Source organism: Gracilinanus agilis, chromosome 1 (assembly GCF_016433145.1).
Source record: "Gracilinanus agilis isolate LMUSP501 chromosome 1, AgileGrace, whole genome shotgun sequence".
Lineage (NCBI taxonomy): Eukaryota > Metazoa > Chordata > Mammalia > Didelphimorphia > Didelphidae > Gracilinanus > Gracilinanus agilis.
The window spans coordinates 131841254-131866468 of record NC_058130.1 but is presented as its reverse complement, the minus strand read 5'-3'; the positions used below and the strand labels follow the sequence as shown (position 1 = coordinate 131866468).

The window sequence follows — 25215 nt, the reverse complement described above, 5'->3', positions numbered from 1 at the left end:
CAATAAGGTCAAATTGTTTATATTCCTATATGAAAAGATGATACATATAACTCTTAAAAATGTTATCATTATCTAATGGACTTACCATGAAGGAAGTGCATTGATTCATACAACAGGACAACTGAATATGAGATCCTAAATCTTACATGAAGGAAGGTCCTTGGAAACCTCTGTCTTGAGCTTAGACCAGACCAGAACATCAATTAATAACTGATGCTGGTTCTTGACTAAGTAGTTATTCTTTTCCTGGAACACATATATCCCTTTATATTTTTCTAGTCTCTCCATGTTTTGCTGAATATAATTGTGTAATGGGTATGATTTTTTGCAAAAATGTACTCAGGCGAGTTTGTTTCCTATCAGATTCCTGAGTCCCAAAACTTAAACATGTTTTCTTGCTGTCAGTTGTGATTCATATGTTGACACCAAGACAATAGTGCAAAGTAAATTAGACCTAGCTCTCAGCCTCAGTTTCTTCATCTCTTCAATGATGAAGTTGGAATAGGTGATCCCTAAGGGCCCTCCAATTTCTAGCAATAATATATGAATGTATGCATTTCTAGGAAAGAAAGGTGAGATGAGAATAAATAGAAAAAAAATAACAAAGCTCAAGAGTGACTGTTTCTAGCCATCATCTAGGTAAGTTCTCTTTTCTTCCAGCCCTGGATGTCTTAATCTTCTCTTTTACTGTGATCTCTATTTTTTCTCTCTTTCTGTAGCCTGGCCTGGGGTTCTTTTACATGCTGCATGGCAGCCTCAGTCACCACATTGAACTCTTACACCAAGACTGTCATCGAGTTCCGGCACAAACGTAAAGTGTTTGAACAGGGATTCCGGGAGGAGCCAACCTTCATTGACCCAGAGGCCATCAAATACTTCCGGGAAAGGTCAGTGGGGTCAGATGTGTTACATCAATACATAGTCAGGAGAAAGAGGTCACAGAGCTCACTTTTGGTGCTGAGAATTCCAGAAAATCCACCTTCTCAAATTTTGGATGCTCTCAGAAAGACAGGACAGGTCAAGCTGAACTGTACTTCTTGACATTATTAAGTTACTTATTTTTATCTGGTTGAACCTATTCTCTGTTAGAATCTATTTGAGAGCAAAGCACCATCTTTCTGTAGAAGGGTCTGACCTGATGAATCTAAGGAGAAAGTGGTGGTCAAAAGAACACTGGATTTGGAATCTTGTGGTTTGGGGGATTTGAGTCTTGGCCCTGACACCAATATTATGGTCTTAGACATGATATATTTCTCTTTGATCCTCAACCTCCTCATCTATACAATGAAGACAATAACTTTACAGGAGTGTTGTGAGGAAATTGCTTTGTAAACTGCAAAATGCCACATAAAAATGAATCAGTATTATTAGAATTATTATCTGCCAATCACAATCAGACCAGGACTTTTGGGACAGCATTACTATTCAATAGTCATTTGATAGGGGCCTATCCATTTGGAACAATTCTTGCTTTTTGGACAAATATTCAGAAAACCTAGCTCTTGAAAACATGAAAGAGACTAGAATAAAGGGAGATGGATATTCCTATATTGTTTTAATCAACCTATACTCATGTCTTTCCCATGAAAGGCCACTGGACTCTTGCACCTACAGGGTAGCCAACACAGGAAAAATGGTGCCAGTGACCCCCTCTTCCCTTTCCTATCATCAGAGCCAACAGGGTAGTGTGGCTGCAATAAAGCTAATTCAATCCTATACTGCATTCATAGATATCAAGGGCGCAGAACAAGGGGGATTATAGCCCCCTCTTCACTACTCTTTCAGGCAACAGCTGGAGGGAGTGTCATGTCCTCTTCTGAGGACTGCATTTTAAGAGCATGCCCAGAGGAAAGCGATCAGAGTAGTGAAACTGTACCATACAAGGAACAGTTAAAGAGAGACTCTTTAGCTAGGAGAAGAACTATTCAGAGACTTATTGCTTTCTTCACGTATTCAAAGGGCTATTTTGTGGAAGACAAGGTAGATTTATTTTGTAGCTTCAGAGGGCAGAGGCAGGACCAATAGGTGGAAGCTATAGAGTCCAATTTCAGCTCAGTATAAAACTTCCTAACAATTAGAGCTGTCCAACAATGACCTGTACAAGTTTAAAAGGTAGAGAGTTCCCTTAAATTGGAAATGTCTAAGCAAAAGCTGAATGACCAACTTAAGGGAAGATATGGGGGAGGGGAGGCGGGAATTGTTGCATGGAATCAGAAGTGGCACCAAGGGACTTCTAAAAATCCCTTCCAGCTCTAAACTTTTATGGCTGTTCAATGATATCCACCAGAAAGAAAACCTTTCATCTCTACCCCTTCCTTTAAAACCTTGCTATGGGGGAGCCTGCTTGTAGGCTGCTCCAGTTGGCAATGATACAAGATGGAAAATGACTCCCTATCTTGCTCAGCTGATTTCCTTTACATTTTAAATTTCTGGATGGTGATAGTGAGGGAGGTCTTAATCTTTTTATGTGTGCTGGACCCCTTTGGCAGTCTACTGAATCTATAGACCCCCTTCTCAGAATCATGTTTTTAAAAGCATAAAATAAAATGCATAAGATTACAAAGGAAGCCAATTCTATTCAAACAAATTGTATGATGCATATGGAAATATAGCATGATGGCATATGTGTAACCTATATCAGTTTGCTTGCTGTTTCAAAGAGGGGAGAAGTGAGGGAGGGAAAGAATTTGGATGGCAAAATGTCAGAAGACAAATGACAAAAATTGTTTCCACATGCAATTGGAGAAATATACAATAAAATGTTAGAACAAAGATATAATTTTTTCCCATCTAAATTTACAGACTCACTAAAATCTCTCCATGGACCCCAAGTTAAGAATCCCTGTTCTAGTAGAACAGAGTAGCCACCTCATTTTTCAAATGCCTTAATCTTATCCTGCTCCTTGCCCCCTCCCATCACTTAATATGCTCCTTTTTTAAAATGAAAGTTTGTAACCAAGCCTTGAAAACTAAAGGAGGGGCCACTTAGTGAGTAGGTTCACAATTTGGTAGGGGTGGGGGCTCATTCAGTACTCTGCACTGGAAATGGGGCAGACCATCTTTTGGAACAAAACAAGAACTAAGTTTCTGAAAAGGAACCTGTGTTGGGACAAAGTATCAGCAGCACAGTGCTCACTGCCTTTTCCTATTATTTCTGGTATATGCAGACCCTGCACTCTCATGACCATAGGGAAATCAAAGGATCATAGAATTTGGAGCTAGACTGGACCCTATAGAACCTCTGGTCCCACCTCATTTTACAAAAGGAAGGTCAAAGAGTTGAAATGGCTTGCTCACAGTCACACAGGTAATAAATAGCAGATCCAAGATTGGAACCTAGATTCTTTGCCTCTCTATGATACTTTAATATGTCACAATGGATGTCTTCCCCTGCTTAGACTGGTTCTGACCTGAAGGATTGTCCTGACTAGGAATGGGAAGAACCTAGAGGATAGATGGAAGCACAGAGATGGGCAGATGATTGGAAACTCTCCAAGCAGCAGGGAATTAGAGGAGACCCAGGTAGGAGAGTGGCTGGTGGTCAGGGGGATTCTCTGATGTGGCAGCAGACAGAGCTTCCAGGAGCGGGGCAGATATGTAGTAATATGAGGGAGAACTCACATCAGCCTCTAGAAAAGCATTTAGGCAGGAAGGAGCAAAGAGTTTGCACAGCAAGTCATTGGGATCCAAACCTTGAACCTGGGACTCATCATGGAGCAGAGAACTAGTCCATGGAAGGACCAAAGAGGAGGGGAAGAGTGGTCAAGGAAGAACCCTTTTCCTTGAGGGAACTGCTGCATCAGGCAAGAGTATACAATATAAGGCCCCAGTTATTGGAGCTATTATTCAAGGACTGGGCTGGTCCCAGAAACATGAGGAAACAAGCCCACTTTCTGGAAGCAAAAACAAATTCAAAGCAGCACTGCCCTGAAACGACTGAAATAAAACACAACAGCCCTGTGGGGTAGGTAGAGCAAATATTGTGCCCCCACCATTACCCCTGTCTAGTAGAGGAAGTAACTGAAGTCTAGAGAGGAATGACTTCCCCAGAGGAAATATATCTCTGAGCTAGAATTTGAATCCATCTCTCCTGTCTCCTGTATACTTTTTACTATACCTTGCTGCCTCTCATGAAGTTGGATTTCATCACTGTGGACAGAGTATAAGACTTGGCATCAGGAAGACCTCAAATACCAATTAGTTGTCCTCTCACTAACATAGCTACCTCCATGTTTAAAGGAATCAGTGTGTGGAGTACTCTAGTCATCTGGCTTTCAGGGCATACATGAAATGACAGCCATTTCCAAAGACAGAACCTGTACAAATCACTTAAACTCCCTGAGACTGTTTCCTCCTTTTTAGTTGGACTCAGTGGTCTCTAAGGACCTGTCCAGCCCTAAACCTTATGTTCCTATGTTCTTCTAACTCTTCATATTTCTCCTGCATGTGATTCCAGAGCCTGGGAGAGAAGCTGAGCCTAGATAGGTATTAATTGGTCTGGGTCTTACTGAAAGTTTGAGGGATGTAAAGACAAGATATCAAGTGGATCATTATACTGTCTCCTTCAATAGGGGGTTCTTACTCTGGAGAGCAGACCTCGGCAAGCTTAGAATAAGCTAGAGGAGGCAGGGAAGTATAGATCATTTGATTTTGTTGTTGTTGTTGTTGTTGTTGTTTTTAAACCCTTAACTTTCCATCTTGGAGTCAATACTGTGTATTGGCTCCAAGGCAGAAGAGTGGTAAGGGCTAGGCAATGGGGGTTAAGTGACTTGCCCAGGGTCACACAACTGGGAAGTGTCTGAAGCCAGATTTGAACCTAGGACCTCCTGTCTCTAGGCCTGGCTCTCATTCCACTGAGCTACCAGCTGCCCCCAGTATAGACCATTTGGGATAATTGATTACTCAGCTAGCTCTATGGCTCCCACTCTTGTCTGCTCCCCAACTGGGTTACTGACTCCAGTTATCCTCTCACTAACATGACTAGCTCTATGTTTAAAGGGATCATAGTGTGTAGAGCATTCCAGCTGCCTGACTTTCCAGCTATCTGGCTTTCTGGGCAGCTGTGAAACAAATAGTCAATCCCAGGGATTCCCTGGTGGATTTATTTAGATTTTGAAAGCTATTGAGAATGTCCTCTGAGCCCACTCCAAAAGCCAGAGATAAACTCTGCCTGAGTGTGTTGATGATAAAATCATGGAATTTCAGGGCTGCAAGAGACCTTAGAGATAATCTAGTCCAATCCTTCCTCATTTTACACGGGAGGAAGCTGAGATCAGAAAAGTGAAGTATCTAGCCCAAGGTTGTCAAGCTGGTAATCAATAAAAGATAGGATTTGAAACTGGGTTTTGTTCTGCCCCAACTCTCCATTTATAGGCAGAAAATCTCTAGGATACTCCTTCTGCTCTCTCATGGCAAGAAAGCTCCTCTTTGCAAGGAACTTTTAACAATTTCAAGTGATTTCATACATATTGCCTTCAATTCAACAGCTGTGTAACCTTAAGCAAATCACTTCACCTCTCCATTGAAATTTGTTGCTGAGTTCTTTGTAAAATATCGAAACTAGACCAGATGATCTCTAAGGTCTTTTCTAGTTCTCTCTGGGAATATGAGTCTAAATTAACTTTCACAACAACCCTGGGAGAAAGAGGGGGCTAGCATTATTATTTCTATTGGATGGATAAGAATTCTTAGTCACCCAAAGGCCTGATGATTGGCCAGGGTAACAGAATTACTTAGATGCAGAATTAGAATCAGACCCCAGAGTTTCAAAGTGTCCTTACGGATCATGGAAACATCAAGAAGGTGTGTTACAGATCATCTATTTCAACCCTCTGCCCAGGCTGATTAAGTGATTTTCCCAAGGATACAGAGGTAAAAAGGAGCAGAGCCAATATTACCACCCAGATATGCCTGGAAATGCAATACTTTTTTCATCATGTCTTGATAAACACTGATTCTCAAGTATAAATTGGGTTCATCTATAAGGTAATAAGTAATTTAAAGACCAACTTGTTTTCTTGACTGGAAGTCACTGGCATTATGCATATTATTGGGCGATGGAGTATTAGAGAGGCCACAGATCTCAGTAATGTCTGTGTATTTGGGGACTGGTGGAATGATGAAAAGGATCTAAAGGAGGGATGGAAAGATTGATGGAGAAAGAAAGACAGAAAAGGAGAATGGGAGAGGGCAGAAAGAGAAAAGGAGGGAAGAGAGAAAGAAAAAGAAAGCAGAGAGGAAGGAGAGATGAACCCTTCTTATAGCCTCAAAGGATAAATGTATTCATTCAAAGTTAAACTGGTAGTAGGAGGCAGAGCTGAAATTTGTTCCCTAAGAGGAATCTAAGGCCAGCCTTGGCCAGCTTCCAGTTTTCAAACAAACCTACTGAGCAAACTCATCTTTGAAAAGCAACATGGGCATAGCAAAAAGGCTACAGGCCTAGTCATTAGAAACTCTGGATTCAAACCTTGCCTTGGGCACTTAGCAACTGGGTTATCTTAGACCAGCCATTTAATCTGAGAAAGCATAAAATGGAGAGAATAACACTTCTAAGAAGTAATTTGTAAACTAAAATGCTCTATAGTGGCAGCTAGTTTTTGCGATGGACAGAATGCCAGGTCTAGAGCCAGGAAGATTCATCTTCATGAGCTCAAATCTACAAATACTGTGTGACCCTGGGCAAGTCACTTAACCTTGTTTGCCTCAGTTTCCTCATCTGTAAAATGAGCTGGAAAAGGAAATGGCAAATCATTCCAGTATCTTTGTTAAGAAAATCCCAAATGGGGCCATGAGGAGTAAGATAACTGAAAAAAAAAAAAAAGAAAAAGCTCTATAGAAATATGAGTAATTATCATTTCTGCTCTACAAGACCCAATTCCAGATACAGGAAAGATGCAAAAGCAAAGAGAAAAGCAGCTCTGGTCCTGCAGGAGTTCACACTCTTCTAGAGAAAATAAGATGTCTAGATGTGTTATATCGCCTACACTGGGGAAAACAATAATCCTGCACAAATAATTTTAATAAGAGGTTTACTATCTCTTGGGCCAGAAGAGATGTTGTGAAAGCACAGGGGAAGAGGAGATTATTTCCAATTGTGGGGAATAGAAGAGGCTTCATGGAAAAGGGAAGGAGATGGAATTTGAACTGGGTCATAAAGGATGGGCAGGAATTAGGCAGATAGTTATGAAGAATGCAAACATTTCAGAGCTTGTCTGGAGAACAATCTAGTACTTCTGAAGCACGGTGATAAGAACCTCTTACATCTTCATAGTAAGTACATTGACTTCTCCAAACCATTGACCATCCATGGTGTTATTTTATCTTCACAATAATCCTGTGGGATAAGGCAGGCCAGGTGTGATTATTCCCATTTTACATTATTTTCATTATTCCCACTCACCATTGTTTGTCATGCTTTGGAGATCTTAGAGACCAGAGCTCTTGCCCCAGAGACAGCCCGAGCCCAATGCCAACTTCACAGCAGTGACCACTGTATTGCCTCTCTCCCTACATAAGTAACAGAACTCTTGGGTTCTAGCTTGATAAGTCACCGTCATGAAGCACTCCCTTTAAGATAAGGAAGTTGGCCCAGGAAAATGGGGCCAGATTGGTGAGGAAACTTAAAGTGATCTTTTGTGAGTGTGAGTTGGTGGGAATAAGGAATTTTAGCTGGAAGTAGGGTTGGGTGGGAAGACTTCATGCCTAGGTGTTTACCATCTTCAGACCTCCCAAGAGTTGTCTTGGGAGGGAGGGATTAACTTTCTTCTTTGTGGCTCCAGAAGGCAGAGTCAGGACCACTGCAGGGTTGTGGGGAGGAGAACTGGCAGAGAAGACATGCTGCTCAGGATAAGAAAAGTGTTCCTGAGCATCACAGCCATCTTCTATCACCTCCTCTTTTCGAGTATAGGCTGAATAACCAGTTTATCAGGGATTCTTGGGTTCCAGTTCGACAGGTCACTTTCATCAAGCACTTCCTTTAATCTCTCCTGCTGTAGTATCATGAATACACTTAGGCTGTATCATCCACTCTCCCACTACACCCTGAGGTCCATCAGACCCTTCTATATGCGCTGGAGTTGAGCCTTCTTAGAGCTAGCCATTGTTTTCCAGGCATTTAGTCATGTCTAACTCTTCATGAGTCCATGGAGTTTTCTTGGCAAAGATACTAGAATGTTTTGCCATTTTCTTCTCCAGTGAATTAAGGCAAACCCAAGATCACGCAGCTAGTGAGTGTCTGAGGCTGGATTTGAACTCAGGTCTTCCTGACTCCAGGACCAGCTCTTTATCCACTGAACCATTTAACTATCTCATAGCCACTGCTAATTACCATATGAGTTCCTTCAAAGCAGAGGCTATCTTGTTTTCCTATTTGTTTCCTCAGGGCTTAGTACAGTCCTTAACACATATTAAGTGCTTAATAAATAGTTTTCCATTCCATTAAGGAACTCTGTAATCACAGATGTGCTTGGAAGTACATGCCTAAAGATAAAAGTCCCTCTCCAAACAGCTTGATCTCTTTGCCACTCCAAAATGCATTTTGGGGATATTAGAGAAACTCTTGTGTGAAATGGGGTCCTGAAAAGGATTTTGTTTTATGACTGTATCGGAAGCACATCTGGCTGGTTTCCATGTAACCTCCCTGCTCTCTTTAATGCTATGCTCTGAGTAAGAGCTGCTCAGCTGAATTGATAAGTCCTCAGTTCCCTTTTTTAAAAATTCCTCTACCCTCATAGCAGATGTAAAACTGCCCTCAGTAATAGAAGTGGTATGACCCCAGATAATCACAGCATATGCCTCACTGCTTTGGCTTCCCTCCACCTCCGTGGTGGGGGCTCTAGAGTGCTGCCTCTTCCCACAGTCGAGGAGGCAGGATGGTGAAGCTCTGGGGACCAGAAGGCAGCAGCTGCTTCTAGGAGCCTTAATGAGGACACCAGCCCTTCTCCCATTCCAAAGCTGCCTACAGGTAGCAGATAAAAACAGAATGAGACAGGACCTTTACATGGAGTTACGGTCCAGGGCTCAGAGAACACCGCAAGATTTAGGTGGTGCTACTGACAGTGATGATGATGACGCTGACAACCACTGTGCCATGAAGTCACCCACAGGAGACGATGCCATTTCCTTTCATCTTTAGTGTGTCTGTATCAGTGGTTGTAGCCCTGTGATGGTCAATGGTTAAAGGATCCTGAAAAATTCCACTGCCAATCCCAGGAAGAGGAGATCAACTCAGATTAGAAGCCACTGCTAGAGGTGCTGTACTCATATTAGCAGAATTAAGATTTTCTTTACATACTGGATCCTTAAAGAGAACAGCCAGGATTGGCCACCGTGGCTCAGTGGCACAAGAGCTCAGACCAGCTCTCCACTTCACCAAGCACTATTTTCACAAGAGCTTCTCCATGATTTTGACCACTGACCACCTTATCCCATATATCTCTGTTCATGTGTTCATCTGTTTTCATTGATATTCTATTTTTTAATGCATTTATTTAATTAATTCATTTAGAATATTTTTCCATGGTTACATGATTCATGTTCTTTCCCTCCCCTTCTCCTTCCCTCCTCCCATAACCAACAAGCATTTCAACTGGGTTTTACATGTATCATTGTTGATATTCTATTTTGATTCACCTTATATTTGGTTTTTGTTCCTGTTCTCTTGAATTTGAGAGTTTCAGGGCCTTCCTATTTTCAGAGGACACCTTTTCATCTTCTTTTGACTCATGGAATCCCTGTATAGTTCCAATGGAGATTGTTTCCAATTATGTTTGTCAGAGCCCTGACTCATGTACACCTGGGAGCCCTTATTCATTGCTATACTCATCACTAGCCCATCTCTAACCCACATCTGACTGTTTTCCTTAAGGATAAGTGGCCTAAACATAAAGTTCCAAAGCTTCTGTCTCTAGGTAGTATTTTTCTTCCAGTAAGAAAATGTGGGAGGAAATAAAAAAGGATTCAGAACTCCTATATACAGCCAGAATTTTTCCATTTAGATAGCGCTGGGCAACTCCATTTTACCTCTGAACAATCTCTTGGCCAAGGGTAGAGTATGGATGAATTTGAATAACAATGATGCTAATAACATGTATTTCTTTAGTGCTTAAGGTTTACAAAGTGTTTTTGCCACTTTGTTTTTATTTGTGGTAGAAAGCAACTGTTCAACAACCCTAGGAGATAAATAGTACAAATATTTTCCCCTTTTACAAATAGGGAAATTGGGTCTCAAGAAGATGCTATGACTTGCTCAAGGTTACATAGCTAGTTAATTTTTAGAGCCTGGATTTGAACCTAGGTCTTATGATTGATAATGATAGCTTGGAGAAGAACCAAGAAAGAACAGGGTCACAAAGACCTAGAAAGAAGAGACTATCATGGAAAAGAGGATCATTGAGAGGATCAAAGGCTACAATGAGGTAAAAAAATGAGAATTGAGAAAAGGCCATTGGATTTGTAAATCCAATATCTGCTCAAACCCTTATGATGATGGTGAATGTACTACTTGTGCACTTTCCAACAAATCTGTTAGGAAGTTTTCCCTTATGTTATATATAAATCTGTCTTCTAGCAACTTCTAACCACTGCTCCCAAATCTTTACTCTGGGACTAGTCAATCAAACAAAATAAATCTATTAAGCAATGTGCCAGGCACTGTTCTAAGTGCTAGGAATTAAAAAAAAAAGAGGCAAAAGGCAGACTCTACTCTTAAGGAGCTTATCCTCTAATGGAGAGACAACATGCAAACAAATATATACAAAGTAGGCTGTATACAGGATAAATTGGAGATTATTCATTCCTTCACAGAGGGAAGGCACTAGACTTAATAGGAGTTGGGGAAGGCTCTAAGAAGAACTAATTCCAGCATCCTTTCACAAGACAGCCTTTCTAATAATGGAAGACAGCTATTATACCGTACTGTCTTCTCTTTTCTCCATTAACCATCTCCATCTTCTGGCCTAGTCAATAGTTTACAGTTCCCTTACCATCCAAGCTGCCTGCCTTTGGACAACATCCATCTGATCATTTTCCTTCCTAAGACATATCCAAAATGGAATACAATATTCCAAATGAGCCTGGCAAGGGAAGAGCACAACAGAGCTGTCAACTTCTCCGTTCTGGACAGCATTATTCTTTTAAGAGACTAAAAAAAGGCATTAGGTCTTTTGTCTTCCATGTCATGCTACTGACTGATAGAAACCTTGAATCTTTTTCACAATACAGTTGTCTAATTAAGCCTCTCTAATTCCTGCTTGTGCACTTAATTTTTAAAACATCTTCATGACGTATTTTACGTCATCTCTACTTAACTTTATTTTATTACACTTGTTCTATCATTTTGGTTTGCCAAGATCTTTTGGGATCTCAATTTTGTCAACCGATATGTTAGCTCTTCCCTTTGGTTTTGTGTAATCGTCAGATTAGGTTAGCTTTCATTCAAGTCATGATATAAATGCCGAAAAGCAAGGAGTCATTGATAGAACCTCATGAACTTTCAGGAGAGACTTGCCTCCAAGCTGACAGCAATTCATTAATCACTAGTCTTTGGGATCATTCATTTAGCCAGTTCCAAATGCACATCATTATACTAAATTGAGGCTAAAGACAAATGGTTTTTTGGTGATCAGTCAGCAAATTATAGGCTTTACTGAATCTTGTATTTTATACATCTTTTAATTGATCATATAACTGTAAAAGTATGGTCTATGTAAAATATTATGAATAGTTGCCTTTCTCATATATTCATCAAAGAAACTCAAAACATGCATAGATCATTATCATAAAGATTTTTTAGGGATGAGGAGGGAGATATATGAACCTTATAGGCTGCATTTTTGTGTGTAGTAATATATTCTATGATTTTCCCAATAATTTAATATCTCTTCCTCTTTCAGAGCAGTGCATAGAGAACTGGTGTCTGGAGTCAGGGAAACCCAAGTCCATATCTAGCCACAGAGACGTACAAGAAGTGTAATTATGACCAAGTCACTTAACCTTTGTTTGCCTCCTTTTCCTCATCTATAAAATGAGGAAAACAACATTTACCTTGCAGGGTTGTTGTAAATCTCCAATGAGATAATATTTGTAAAGAAACTTTAGCGCAATGCCAGGCATATAGTGTGTGCTTTATAAATGATTATTCTCTTTCAAATATCTTGAGAACCTTAATACTTTAAAAATGATGTTGTCTCCATCAAGGATATCCTCTGAGTATACTTGGTTTTGTCTAGCTGCTCTTCTCATTTTTGTTTCCTTTGGGACCATTTTCACTTTCTTTTCTATGGTCTTGGTTCCACTGTCATTGATGGAGAAAATTTTTCATTATAGAAGTAAAGAAATTTTATAGATATTTTCCACTTTCATCTATCTGTTATCTTCCTTCTAGTTCCACTTTTAAATGTCCTCAGGAGAACTGGACTTAATTGAATCTCACTCCAAGTTTTCTGTAAACTTTTTCTCTGCCCCCATTTGTCATTGCTTTGTATTCTGATGCCATTCATTATTTCCAACCATTTTGCACCATAAGGTTTTTATATGAGAAATTCTAAACTAGCATTGACCTTTTGCCACCTTGTTTCTCTATTCAAGAGATTAAATGTTCACCGGCTATGGCAGTTTCTAGGGTTTTTTTGACCTCATTGTGACACTTGCTTTATAGTAATTAAACTTCCTAACGAAATAGTGATTGTTTCAGATGATATTTGTATTTGATCTATTTCCTATTTTAAGGCATCAGTTACTTATTTGGAAAGAAGTACTATGATTGGGGGCAGCTGGGTAGCTGGGTAGCTCAGAGGATTGAGAGCCAGGCCTAGAGATGGGAGGTCCTAGGTTCAAATCTGGCCTCAGACACTTCCTAGCTGTGTGACCCTGGGCAAGTCACTTAACCCTATTGCCTACCCTTACCACTCTTCTGCCTTGGAACCAAAACACAGTATTGATTCCAAGATGGAAGGTAAGGGTTTTAAAAAAAGAAGTATTATGATTGCACTCCACTTCATTTTATTATCTTTATCCCTTTTAATTTGGTGTTGATTTTATCTTTATTCTAACAAATCTTTGGTCTGTCTGCATAGACAGCTGATTCAGAAACCTCAATGAACAGTTGTTTCTTGGCTATTTAAGGTATTGTTGATTTCATTTTTTTGGTAGGTTTTTTTGGATACTTACCATATCCAACTCCTGAGTCTCTTCTTAAAGTATTATTCTCTCTCTCTGTCTCTCTCTGTCTCTGTCTCTCTGTTTCTCTCTCTTTTCCTTTCTCTCATTTTTACCATCTTTTCATTTTTTGCCTTTATTAATTTCCTGTCAATCTCTTTCTAAGAAAATGACAATCATGTTCAAATTAGCACAAATTGGAGAAAATGCTATATTTGTACCAATATGGTAATGATTGACATTAACATCATGCTTTATTGTATACAAAGGGCTTCATCTCCATTATCTTACTGATGAATGTAGACTAGAGGAGCAAGCATCATGGCAGTGGGCTGTAAGCTCAGCTTTGGAGGATGCATTAGATTTAAGTAATCAGAAGGGGAAAAGGAAAGGAAGGAGAAAAGTGAGGGAAAGAAATAGCATGAGCAAAGATACCAAGAAATGATCATTGAATGTGGGCTTTTATAACTAGAAGAGAATTTAGAGATCATCTAGTTGAGCTCTCTCATTTTGTTTTATTTATTATCAAATAAAATGATTTTTAATTAAAATCTTCCAGATTACATGTTGATACAATTTTCTATAATCATTTTCTAACATTTTGTGAAAACATGTTTTCTACCTACCTCATCCCTGTCCCTCCTCAAAATGGCAAGTAATATGATATAATTTGTACATATATTATTATACAATATATTTCCACAGCCCCCTTGTTTTATTTTATTTTTAAAATTTTTATTGATTAATTAATTTAGAATATTTTCCCATGATTACATGATTCATGTTCTTTTCCTCCCCTCTTCTGTCCTCTCTCCCAGAGTTGATGAGCAATCCCACTGGGTTTTACATATATCATTGTTCAAAACCTATTTCCATATCATTAATATTTGCAATTGAGTGATCAGTTAAAGTTAACATCCCCAATCATATCCCCATTGAACCATGTGATCAGTTATATGTTTTTCTTCTGTGTTTCTGTTCCCACAATTCTTTCTTTGGATGTGGCTAGTTTTCTTTCTCAAAAGTCCCTCAGAATTGTCCTGGGTCATTGCATTGCTGATAGTAGAGAAGTCCATTACATTCAATTGTGCCACAGTATATCAATCTCTATGTACAATGATCTCCTGGTTCTGCTCTTTTGCACTGCATCAGTTCCTGGAGGTCATTTCAGTTCACATGAAATTCCTCCAGTTCATTATTCCTTTCAGCAAAATAGTATTCCAACTCCATCAGATACAACAATTTGTTCAGCCATTCCTGAATCAATGGATACCTTGACATTTTCCAGTTTTTTTTTTTTGGCCACTACAAAGAGCATGGCTATAAATATTTTTGTACAAGTATTTTTCCTTGTTATCTCTTTGGGATACAAACCCAGCAATGGTATTACTGGATCAAAGGGCAGGCATTCTTTTTAAGCCATTTGCACATAGTTCCAAATTGCCTTCCAGAATGATTGGATTTATTCACAACTCCACCAGCAATATATTAGTGTTCCAATTTTGCCACGACTCCTCCAACATTTGTTATTTTCATTTACTGGCATGTTGGCCAATCTGCTGGGTGTGAGGTGGTACTTGTAGGAAGTAAATTCTTAATTAACTGAGTAGTTAGAGATTTCTTGATAGATAAGTAGGAGTAGGTGGTTGGGTAGAAAGATGGGTTTGAATGAGCTAAGCTCCTTTAAATTCAGACAGTGGAATCTTCAAGAGATGATGGGAAAAGAATTCCCAAATCCCCCTAGCAAGGGCAGTTAGAAATTCTCCTCATTTTTTTAATTGAAGATTCAGAGGGTGAACTGTTGGTGGTTTTCCTCTGATATTCCTTGAGGATTATGGAGATAGATGGTTGGGGATAATATTGTGTGTTTGAGAAAGACTAAAGAAGGATTCAAAGACAGAGTGAGTGTGACTCTGACTTTGTCGACCAGAAGGGGCAGAAGAGAGAATCATTTCTGTGGAATCTGTAGTGTCTGTGAAGAGCTGGAGTTTGGAGACTGGAGAAAGACAGAGAAGGCTGAATTGATTATCTGAAGATATAATATAAGAATATTTATAATATTGATTAGTTTATATAGTTAGATATATATATTTTAGATAGATTAAGGAGTTTTAGAGTAGGCCTGGTTTCCTTCTTCATGGAGTTTTTAGTTGGAGTTTTTTTGGGTTCAGTTAGAATTCTTAGTTTAAGGAAATATATATAAAATTCAATATATTTCATACCTTCCTTTCCTTTTCTTTCCCTGCATCTTATAGTTAGAATAAATAGGATTTTTTTGTATAATCAGTCTCTAGCAGATTTCTTTCAACTGCCAAGATCAGCCATTTTCTCCAACTGTCATCAAGTAGATATCATTAAACCTAATAACCTTCCAATATCTACCAACAACTATTGATACCAATACCAAAACACTGTAAGGTCAATATTCCTTATAACATACCTCAGAGTTGTTTTGATTTGTATTTCACTAATTATGAGAGATTTAGAACACTTTTTCATGTGCTTATTGATAATTTTGGTTTCTGAAAACTGCCTATTCATGTTTCTTGCCCATTTATCAATTGAGAAATAGCTTGATTTTTTGTACAATTGATTTAGCTTCTTATAAATGTGAGAAATTAGACCTTTGTCAGAGGTTTTTTAAAATAAAGATTTTCCCCCCAATTTGTTGCTTCCCTTCTAATTTTGGTTGCATTGGTTTTGTTTGTACAAACTTTTAAAATTTAATATAATCAAAATTATTCATTTTACATTTTGTAATATTCTCTATCTCTTGCCATAGATCTGACAGGTATACTATTCTATGTTCACCTAATTTACTTATAATTTCCCTCTTTATATTTAAATTATTTACCCATTCTGAATTTATCTTGGTATTGGGTGTGAGATATTGATCTAAACCTAATCTCTCTCATACTGTTTCCAATTTTCCCAGTAGTTTTTATCAAATAGTGGGTTCTTGTCCCAAAAGCTAGGATCTTTGGGCTTATCATACCCTATCTTGCTGAGGTCATTCACCCCAAGTCTATTCCATTGATCCTTCTTTCTTGTCTCTTAGTCAGTACCATATTGTTTTGATGATCACCACTTTATAGTACAATTTAAGATCTGGTGCTGTTAGATCTCCATCCTTTACATTTTTTTCATTAATTCCCTTGATATTCTTGATCTTTTGTTCTAAGTGAACTTTGTTATAATTTTTTCTAATTCAATAAAAAAGTTTCTTGGTAGTTTGATAGGAAGTGCACTAAATAAGTAAATTAATTTGGGTAGGATTATAATTTTTATTATATTGCTCATCCTACCCATGAGCAATTAATGTTTTTCCAATTATTTAAATCTAGTTTTAATTGTGTGGAAAGTGTTTTGTAGTTGTGTTCATATAATTCCTGCATTTATCTTGGCAAATAGATTCCTAAATTTTTTGTATTGTCTAGGGTGATTTTAAATGGAATTTCTCTTTCTAACTCTTGCTGCTAAGATATGTTGGAAATATATAGAAATGCTGATGATTTATGTGGATTTATTTTTCATCCTGAAACTTTGCTAAAGTTGTTGATTATTTCCACTAGCTTTTTAGTTGATTCTCTAGGATTCTTTAAACAAACCATAATATCATCTGTAAAGAGTAATAGTTTAGTCTCCTCATTGCCTAATTTAATCCCTTCAATTTCCTTTTCTTCTACCACTTTCTTTCTACCACTAGAGTTTCTAGTACAATGTTAAATAATAAAGGTGATAATGAGCATCCTTTCTTCACTCCTGATCTTATTGGGAAGGCTTCTAACTTATCTCCATTGTAGATGATACTTGCTGATGGTTTTAAATATATGCTGTTTATTATTTTTAGGAAAGGCACATCTATTCCTATACTTTCTAGTGTTTTCAATAGGAATGAATTTTGTATTTTGTCAAAGGCTTTTTCTGCATCTAATGAGGTAATCATGTGATTTCTGTTGGTTATTGATATGGTCAGTTATGTGGATGGTTTTCTTAATGTTTCTTTTTAGCAGTTTGTAATATCTTTTACTTGGTTTGGAAGTTCTTGAACTTGGCTATAACATTCCTGGGCATTGTCAATTGTGGATTTAATGCAGGAAGTGATCTGCAAATTCTCTTAATCTCTACTTTATCCTCTTGTTCAAGAATATCAGGGCAGTTTTCTTGGATAATTTTCTGTAAAATGATGTCCAGGCTTTTTCTTTGGTCATGATTTTCTGATAATCCAGTAATTCTTAAATTGTCTCTCCTGGATCTATTTTCCAGGTCCATTGTTTTATCAATGAGGTGTTTCATAGTTTCATCAATTTTTTTCATTATTTTGATTTTGTTTTATAGACTCTTGCTGCCTTGTAAAGTCATTTGCTTCTAGTTGTTCAATTCTAATTTTTAAAGACTGAATTTCATCCCTAGCTTTTTGATTCTCCCTTTCCTTTTGATTTATTTTATTTTTAGGTCATTATTTTTATCTTTTACTATCTTTGTTTCATTTTTGAGCTGGTCAATTTTATCTTTGAATATACTATTTTCTTGTTTTATTTCACATGCCTCTGTTTCTAGATGACCTATTTTGCTTTTTAAAGTTTTTTTCCTAATTTTCTTCAGCCTCTCTTAATTTTTTTTGAATTGTGTTTTGAATTCTTCCAAAGCCTAGGTCCAATTCGCTAGATTTCCTGAGTTTTGCTTGGTGTTTCTTGGTCCTTCTCTGTTCCATTTGTTCTTTATTCATTACCTGAATAGAAGCCATCAACTGTAATTTCTTTTTTCTTTTTCTGTTGATTACCTATATTTTTTCCACTGTATTCTTGCTCCTCTATTTGCTGAATTTGTGAATTTGGGCCTTTCTGCTCTGAAAGGGCTTCTTCTCTGTTCAGCTTATTAACTGGATTGACTGCTAGAGCTGACCAGTTGTATTAATGTGCCCTGGGGCTAGATCTTCCCCAGCTGCCAGCAGAGGCTGAAGGTGAAAGTGAGGATATGGAGGCTGAAGGAAGTTACCCTTGGTCCTCTTCTCTACTCCTTTCTGCCAGCTGCCTTGTCAGAGCCCTGAGCTTCCCTTGGAGATACCAAGGTACTCTGTTGAGGTTGCAGCCTTTGTCCTGGGATCCCAATCATTCAGATTCGTATCACAGGTTTCAGCAGAGTAGGTGGGGGAAGGGTGTTGGATATTTCTCTTATACTGGAGAAATCAGCTTTATCTGCATACCTTTCAGGTTGGATCAAGCAGCAGAGACCTGTGTCTCTGTCTTGCTGCTGAGCCTGGTTCTCTGTCCACTCTGCACTTTTGCTCATCTGATTTTCTGCCAGCTCCATGAGACTGAGCTCCTCTGCCCTCCAGAGGCTTCTCTGTATAAACTGGATTAAGCCAATTAAGCTGATCTGCAGAGCTGACTGTGCCCTGAGGCCAAAATTTCCAGAGGCAGAGGTCCAAGATGGAGGTATGATGGCTGAAGGCTGAGACTAGCTTGCCCTCTTCTCCAGCTGCCTCCTTGCCAGCTGTGGTCAGAGCCCTGAGCTTCATGTAGTTGTGGTAACAAGGCACTCCATCTCAGTTGGAACCCTCGCCCAGAGATCCCACTGACCACCAGAGTCTCAGCACAGTAGGTGGGAGAAGGGCTCTGGGACTTTCCTTCTTTCTTTTCCTTAAACATGAGAATTCAACCTTCTCCACATACCTTTTAAGTTGAATTGAGCATGAAAGTCCCTTAGGTCTTTCTTCTTGTTGGATTTGGTTTTCTGTCCCCCTTGAAGTGCTTTGTTTTGATTGATGTGGAAGGGTTTTCACAGAGGAATTGACTTTACTGCTTCTAAGCCACCATCTTGACTCCTCCGAAAACAGCCCCTTTGTTTTAAAGAAAGGAAATCAAGCCCAGAGATGGTAGCATGACATGTCCAAGCTATCCCACAGCTAGGAAAGAGCAGAACCAGATTTCACATTAGATCACACTGTCCCCCAAGAAGCTAATGAAAGTTAGTCAGCAGCTCAAACTTGGCCTTTGCCTTTGCCTTGGCACTCAGCCCTTAGGATCTCTTAGCACCACCTAGAAAGGAACCTTTCTAGGCTGCTGTGCACAGAATTCTTGGCCCCAGTAGTTTATGCAATGTGGCTTTTAGAAAACACCCACATTATCCAAATCCCAAAGTCTACTGGTAGTACGTGAGTTCCTACACATCTGTCCCATTTCCATATTCATTACAAAGCCGACATTCCAGCAATATTCAGGGTGAAAATCAATTACATTAACGTCAGGAAATGCCAGAGCAGAGGCTCTAAGCTCCACCATCAGTGGGCTGGGTGGTGCGTGCCTTATATTTTATGGCCTTACCATTCCACACAGGAACAAGCATATATTACAGTGGCACATTTAACAAGAGAAAAGGGGAAGAGAATCTCCTTGGTGTGCACGCTTGTGAGCTAAGCCTGGTTCAGAAGCATAAACTTGGCTGCTCACTGAAAACCTGCCTTTTTAAAATGCCAGCATTAATTCCACATTCCCAACATTTAGAAATTTACCTCCCCTGTTTAACCCAGAGGATAAAAAAAATCACAATTGTTTGAAGAGACTTGAAGAGAATTGAGCCTTTCCTCCTCTTTCTGGTAAGGAAGATGTCATCACTGCCTGGTGCCATTATTTGGCCCTCCCCATCAGCACAGGTCCTGATCACCAAGCAGGAGATTATTGCTGTGTGCAAAATATTACTTTAAACGTTTATAACTAACATTATGCAAAAGGTCCATCAAATTTTATTTCCCTGTCATGCTGAGTATCCTGCTGCAGCTTAGCTGGGCTGTATTGTGTATTTATTTCTTTATTTTCTTATAAAGAGCTCAAAGTCCTCCCACAAATATCTTAACTCATTTGGCTCAGAAATGGCTATGTAGTAGAGGATGAATGAATATTCTTCCTGTTGTTGTCCTTTTATGGTTGTCTGAAATACGAAACCCAATATTGATAACTGAGATAAGAATTTCAGCACAAATACATGTCATACCCCCTCCTATACTGGGATGTAAGCTTCATGGGGGGCTTCTGATTATGTCTTATTTCATTCTTATATGACCAGTTCCTACCATAAGACTTTTCACATCATATACACTTCATTATAAGTATTTGCTAAATAATAATAAATAACATCTATGTGATGCTGTATCACCTTATGGAGCTGTAGAGGAGCTCAAATGCAATTGGGTATTTAATAAGCCCTGTAAACCTTTTAAATCCTACGTGAGCATAAGCTATGATTACAGAGTTCATGATTTGGTGGAGTAAAAAGAACTGTGGATTAGCAATCAGAAAACCTGCTTCTCTGTCTCAGTCTTACTACTTCCTATCTCTAGGATTTATCACAGGCTTCTTGAGCCTCAGTTTCCTTATCTAAAAAATGAATATAATACCTATTCTACCTGTCAGTTATTATGAGGAAATGGCTTTTAAATCATAAAGGGCAATAAAAATGTAAACTGTTGAGTACCTCTCCCTAAGGTTATAACTTATCCTTATTAGCAAAAAAGGCAACTGGGATATCCTTATAAATTATCCTTATACATACAAAAGGCAACCAGAAAAAATATTATGAATATAGCCACCCACCTTCTAACTACCTCTAGCTAGTATCTCTCTGGTTCATGACTTAGAAACACAGGCTTAGTTCTGCCAAACTGTCATTGAGCGTGTGTATTAAGTATCTACTATGTGCCAGGCACTGTGCTAGTACAGAGCAATTTTGACAGGCAAAAACACTAAAGGAGCTCACGGTCTGATGGAGAAGACAACACACAAGCAATTATGTACAAATACGCTGTATCCAGGGTAAACTGGAAATAGTCAACAGAGGGAAGGTACTAGAATTAAGACAGAGCCGGCTTAAGAATTAAGAGGCTTCCTTAGAAAGAGGGATTTTTTGCAGGATTTGAAGGAAACAAGGGAGGCTGGGAGGTAGAAGTGAGGAGAGTTAGCATTCCATGCTTAGAAGACAGCCAGTAAAAATGCCCACAGTTGGGAGATGGAGAATCTTGTTCTAGGAAAGGCAGGAAAGTAAATGTTACAGGATCAAAGAGTATGCCAGTGGGGGTTAGAGGTGGGGGAAGTTTAAGGTATAAGAAGAGAAAGATGGGGGTGGCAGATTATGTAGGCCGTTGAACATGGAAGATTATATATTTGATTCTGAAGGTATTAGGGAGCCATTGGAATTTAGTGAGTATAGAGTTGGCATTGTCAAGCCTTTGTTTTAAGGAAGATCCTTTTGACAACTGAATGGAAGATGGTACCTCTATCAACACAGGCAGAATTCTAGAGATTATTAGGCACTTAGAAAGGAAAATAATGATCACTAGGAGTCAGCATAGGGTCCGGTAAGAACAAGTTAGGCCAGACTAACTTCAGTTCCTTTTTTGGATAGATATGCTGGGTTTTACTTAGAGAATGGTTGGAACTAGGCATATGACAACACCTCTCATGATAATCTTATGGACAAGTTGGAGAATTAAAGAGAATAGTCCAGTTAGATGAATTTCCAGTTGGTGGGAAGCTATACTCAAAGTCTGTTGATAGACATGTTTAACAAATCTGAAGATGACACAGAGCTAATATGTTGAATGATAGAGTAAGAATTCAAAAGGCTTTTGACAGGCTAGAATGATGAGCCAAAATCAACAAGATGAAATTTAATAGGGCTAAATTTAAATCCTTGCATTTAGGCTCAAATAATCAACTCTCCAAGCATAGGACGGGTCAGATCTGGTTTAATAACAATTCATGTGGAAAAGACCTGGACATTTTAGTTGAATACAAGCAAAGCAGCAGCTGGTAACGACAGGGCTTGATTATACGAGTAACTGTGGGATGAAGCCAGCAAGTTCCAAGCTGAGATAAAAAGAGGGGCAGATCAGGGACAGGACAAAGCTCCATACTGGGATGGGTGAGCCAAGCAACAGATGGAGAACAGTCAGGGGCATAGTCAGTAAGCTAAGTCACAATCATTTAAGCAGAGTAGCAAAGCCACTGTCAGTCTGACAACAGCCAGAAGCTCTTTGAAGAGGGTAAATTATGGTGACAAAACTTCTTTGTATATGGCATACTCAATGGAGTAGTTCATCCCTTCCTGGCCAGCCACAGTCCTTTCATGATTGTACTCTCTGAATCTTTTAAAACAAGTTTTAAAACCCTTACCTTCCATCTTAGAAATCAATATTAGATATTGGGTTCAAGGCAGAAGAGTGGTAAGGGTTAGGCAATGGGGATTAAGTGACTTACTCAGGGTCACACAGTTAAGAAGAGTCTGAGGCCAGATTTGAACCTAGGACCTCCTATCTCTGGACCTGGCTCTCAATCCACTGAGCCACCCAGGTGCCCCCTATTCTCTGAATCTTAAAGGACCTTGTCACTCAAGCTCTGTTAGTGTGACACCTTTAGATTTCTCTCAACCAACAGTCTTCTCAGTTGGAAGACAAAGTTACAGAGAGAAGGGTCTCCTAACCCCTTGGATGTGACATTTCCCCCTTTCTATCCCACCTCTAATTCAACTTTTGGACAATTTCAATGGCTGGACAGCCTCAAGTGACTGGACATTAGTCTCCCGATGGGCAGGAATTCAGTGTTATTGGCTTTGGAGAGAAAGGGATTATATGCTTAAGGGATGCTTAAGGGGAAATACTATATAGTATGCCATTGAGCAGAAAAGACCTAAAACTGGGTTTGATGTGATGGTAATATGTGATGTGATGTGGCAAAATTAATGTCAATGTGAATTGGGACAGCAAAACCAGACCCAACCTATTGGGAAGCAAAGGGGAATAATTCTTTCCATGTAATGCCAGTAGAGTTTGTGTTTTTTTTTTTCTTTGTGGGAACCTGAGGGACTGGGATATGTTTTGCTTTGAAGAAGAATATTCCCTGGGAACCTACTACAGTGGAGTCCAGAGAATTAAAAGATTAAAGTATTTCATTAAAAAAACATGAATGAATCTCAAAGCCTGCCTCATTTGGAATTGAGGATTACAGAATTATAAAATGAAAGAATATTAGAATCTTCTAGAATTGGAAGAGTCCTTATGAGTCTTTATTCCAATCTTCTTACCCAAACAACAATTTCCTCACAAGAACCCATCCTGATGGCTGGTAATCCAGTCCTAGTTTAATATTAGTGAAGAGAAAGGCAGCCTGTTTCATTTTGGGACAGCCCTGATTTAAAGCCTTCTTGAAGGAAATCTATTTTTTTATCCATGAGGTGAGAATGATGCTGAGATGACTAAAATTCTAATAGCATGGTGAAGACAGCCAAACTGAAATCAAAGCTGGAGATCTGGTTCAATTTTGACCAGGAGACAGCCTGGTACAGAGGAAAGAGCATTGGTTCCAAGGTCAGGATTTGGGGTTCAAATCCCACATCTGGGGAGTATTGCCTGTGTGATTCCAGGTAAGTCACCCTGCTTGGGGCTCAGTTTCCTTACTTACAAAATGAGACTTTGGGAGCCTCTGAGATGTCTAAGGAAGAAGAGATGGATTGGAAGACAGACCTCCATGAATATAACTGAAGAAGGATGTGTGTGTATGTGAGGAGGGGGAACTGTAGGGGAAAGGAGGAGGGATGGAGCATTAAGGGCATGAATAATAAGGAAATATTAAAGCATCTAAATTGGGAGAGCATAGCAAAGTGAAAAAGAAGGGGGCATTCTATAAATATAGATAATCAGATTCTATAAATATTTGAAAGATGTCAACATCAGAATGTGCAGGTGTGTAATGGAGGAGTGGGATGAGAGTTAGATGAGAGAAACTTGGTCTGATTATTAGCACAAAGATCTACAAATCCAAATTGCAAATGGCGGAATAGAAGAATAATCTCAAACTTATATGAACTACTTTTTCTCTCCTGGAATGGTTAGCCATTCCAACTTTCTTCCCACAACTTACTGGGGTGGTAGCCTGATAGCCAAAATTGTAGCTAAACTTAGCTTTCAACCTACATTCACATAACGTTACTGAATTACATCTTTTTCACTTGGCTTTGCTCCATCCTAATTGATGGCCCCAAAGTAATCAATCATGTAGTTACTTTATTTTGTGCTCCTTGAGGGCAGTAACTATACTTAAATTTATATTTGTATCTCTCCTAATCCCAAGCACAATGTGATGAGTATTTGAATGTTTAATGAATAAATAAGTGAATCTAATGAATAAGTGAATCTATTTGAAGGAAGCTTCAAAAGACTGAGAGTAGGTGACACCTGTTAGTATGTGGTAGGAGGTTCTTATTCAGATGACTTCTGACATGCTGCCTAGCTTTCAGTCTTTGTCATTCTGTGAATACAGCCTTTTCTTGCTTTTCTAGTTACTCTTGAGTTCTGTTCTCCCTATTTGTTTTTTTTAACCCAAGCATCCTGAGTATATCCCATTCCATTGGATTTAAAATACTCATCACTGCCAGGCTACAGAAGATATATACAGTCAGAGAATCAAAGAAAATTGTAATTACAAGAGACCTCAAAGACTATGTAGGCTAATTCCCTCATTTTATAAAGGATAAAATTGTAGCTTAAAGAGGAGATTTTATTAACATTATCCAGTGAGTTAGAATCATAGGACATTAAATTTTTGAACTGGAAGGAACCTTAAAAATTATCTAAATCAACCTTTTCATTTCACAGATGAAGCCCAGAGAACTTAGTCAATTTTTCTAAGTCAGTTTTTACACACAGGTAATGGATAACAGATGTGAGATTTCTCCACAAGTCTTCTAACTTCAGATCCAATGGCCTTTCCATTAATTTGTTCTGTTCTTTATATTTACCCTTTCAGAGTAGTTCTGAGGAATTTAATTGATTAGTCTTAAAGTGCCATGTAAATGTGAGTTATTGTTATTATTTAGTCAGAATTTGGAGTGAGATTAGGAAATGGTGCATCATGTACAGGGAACAGCAAATGAAGTCCCATTTACCTACAGCATGGAGGATGTGAAAGAATAAAGTGCACTAATTCTGGAAAGGTAGCCTGGAGCCAGATTTTAAAAGATTTTAAATGCCAAACAGAAAGATTTGTTAACCTCGAGGCAACTGGGAGT

The 25215-nt window shown here is 38.8% G+C and overlaps 1 protein-coding gene across 1 annotated transcript in view; it reads left to right on the top strand.

The window, feature by feature from the left end:
- The window catches only part of GSG1L (GSG1 like), a 364295-nt gene that overhangs the window by 285708 nt on the left and 53372 nt on the right, over positions 1-25215 (top strand). The window contains exon 5 of the mRNA XM_044656746.1: positions 720-887. Within this exon, the coding sequence (XP_044512681.1) occupies positions 720-887 (168 nt within the window). The remainder of the gene's footprint in view (positions 1-719; positions 888-25215) is intronic.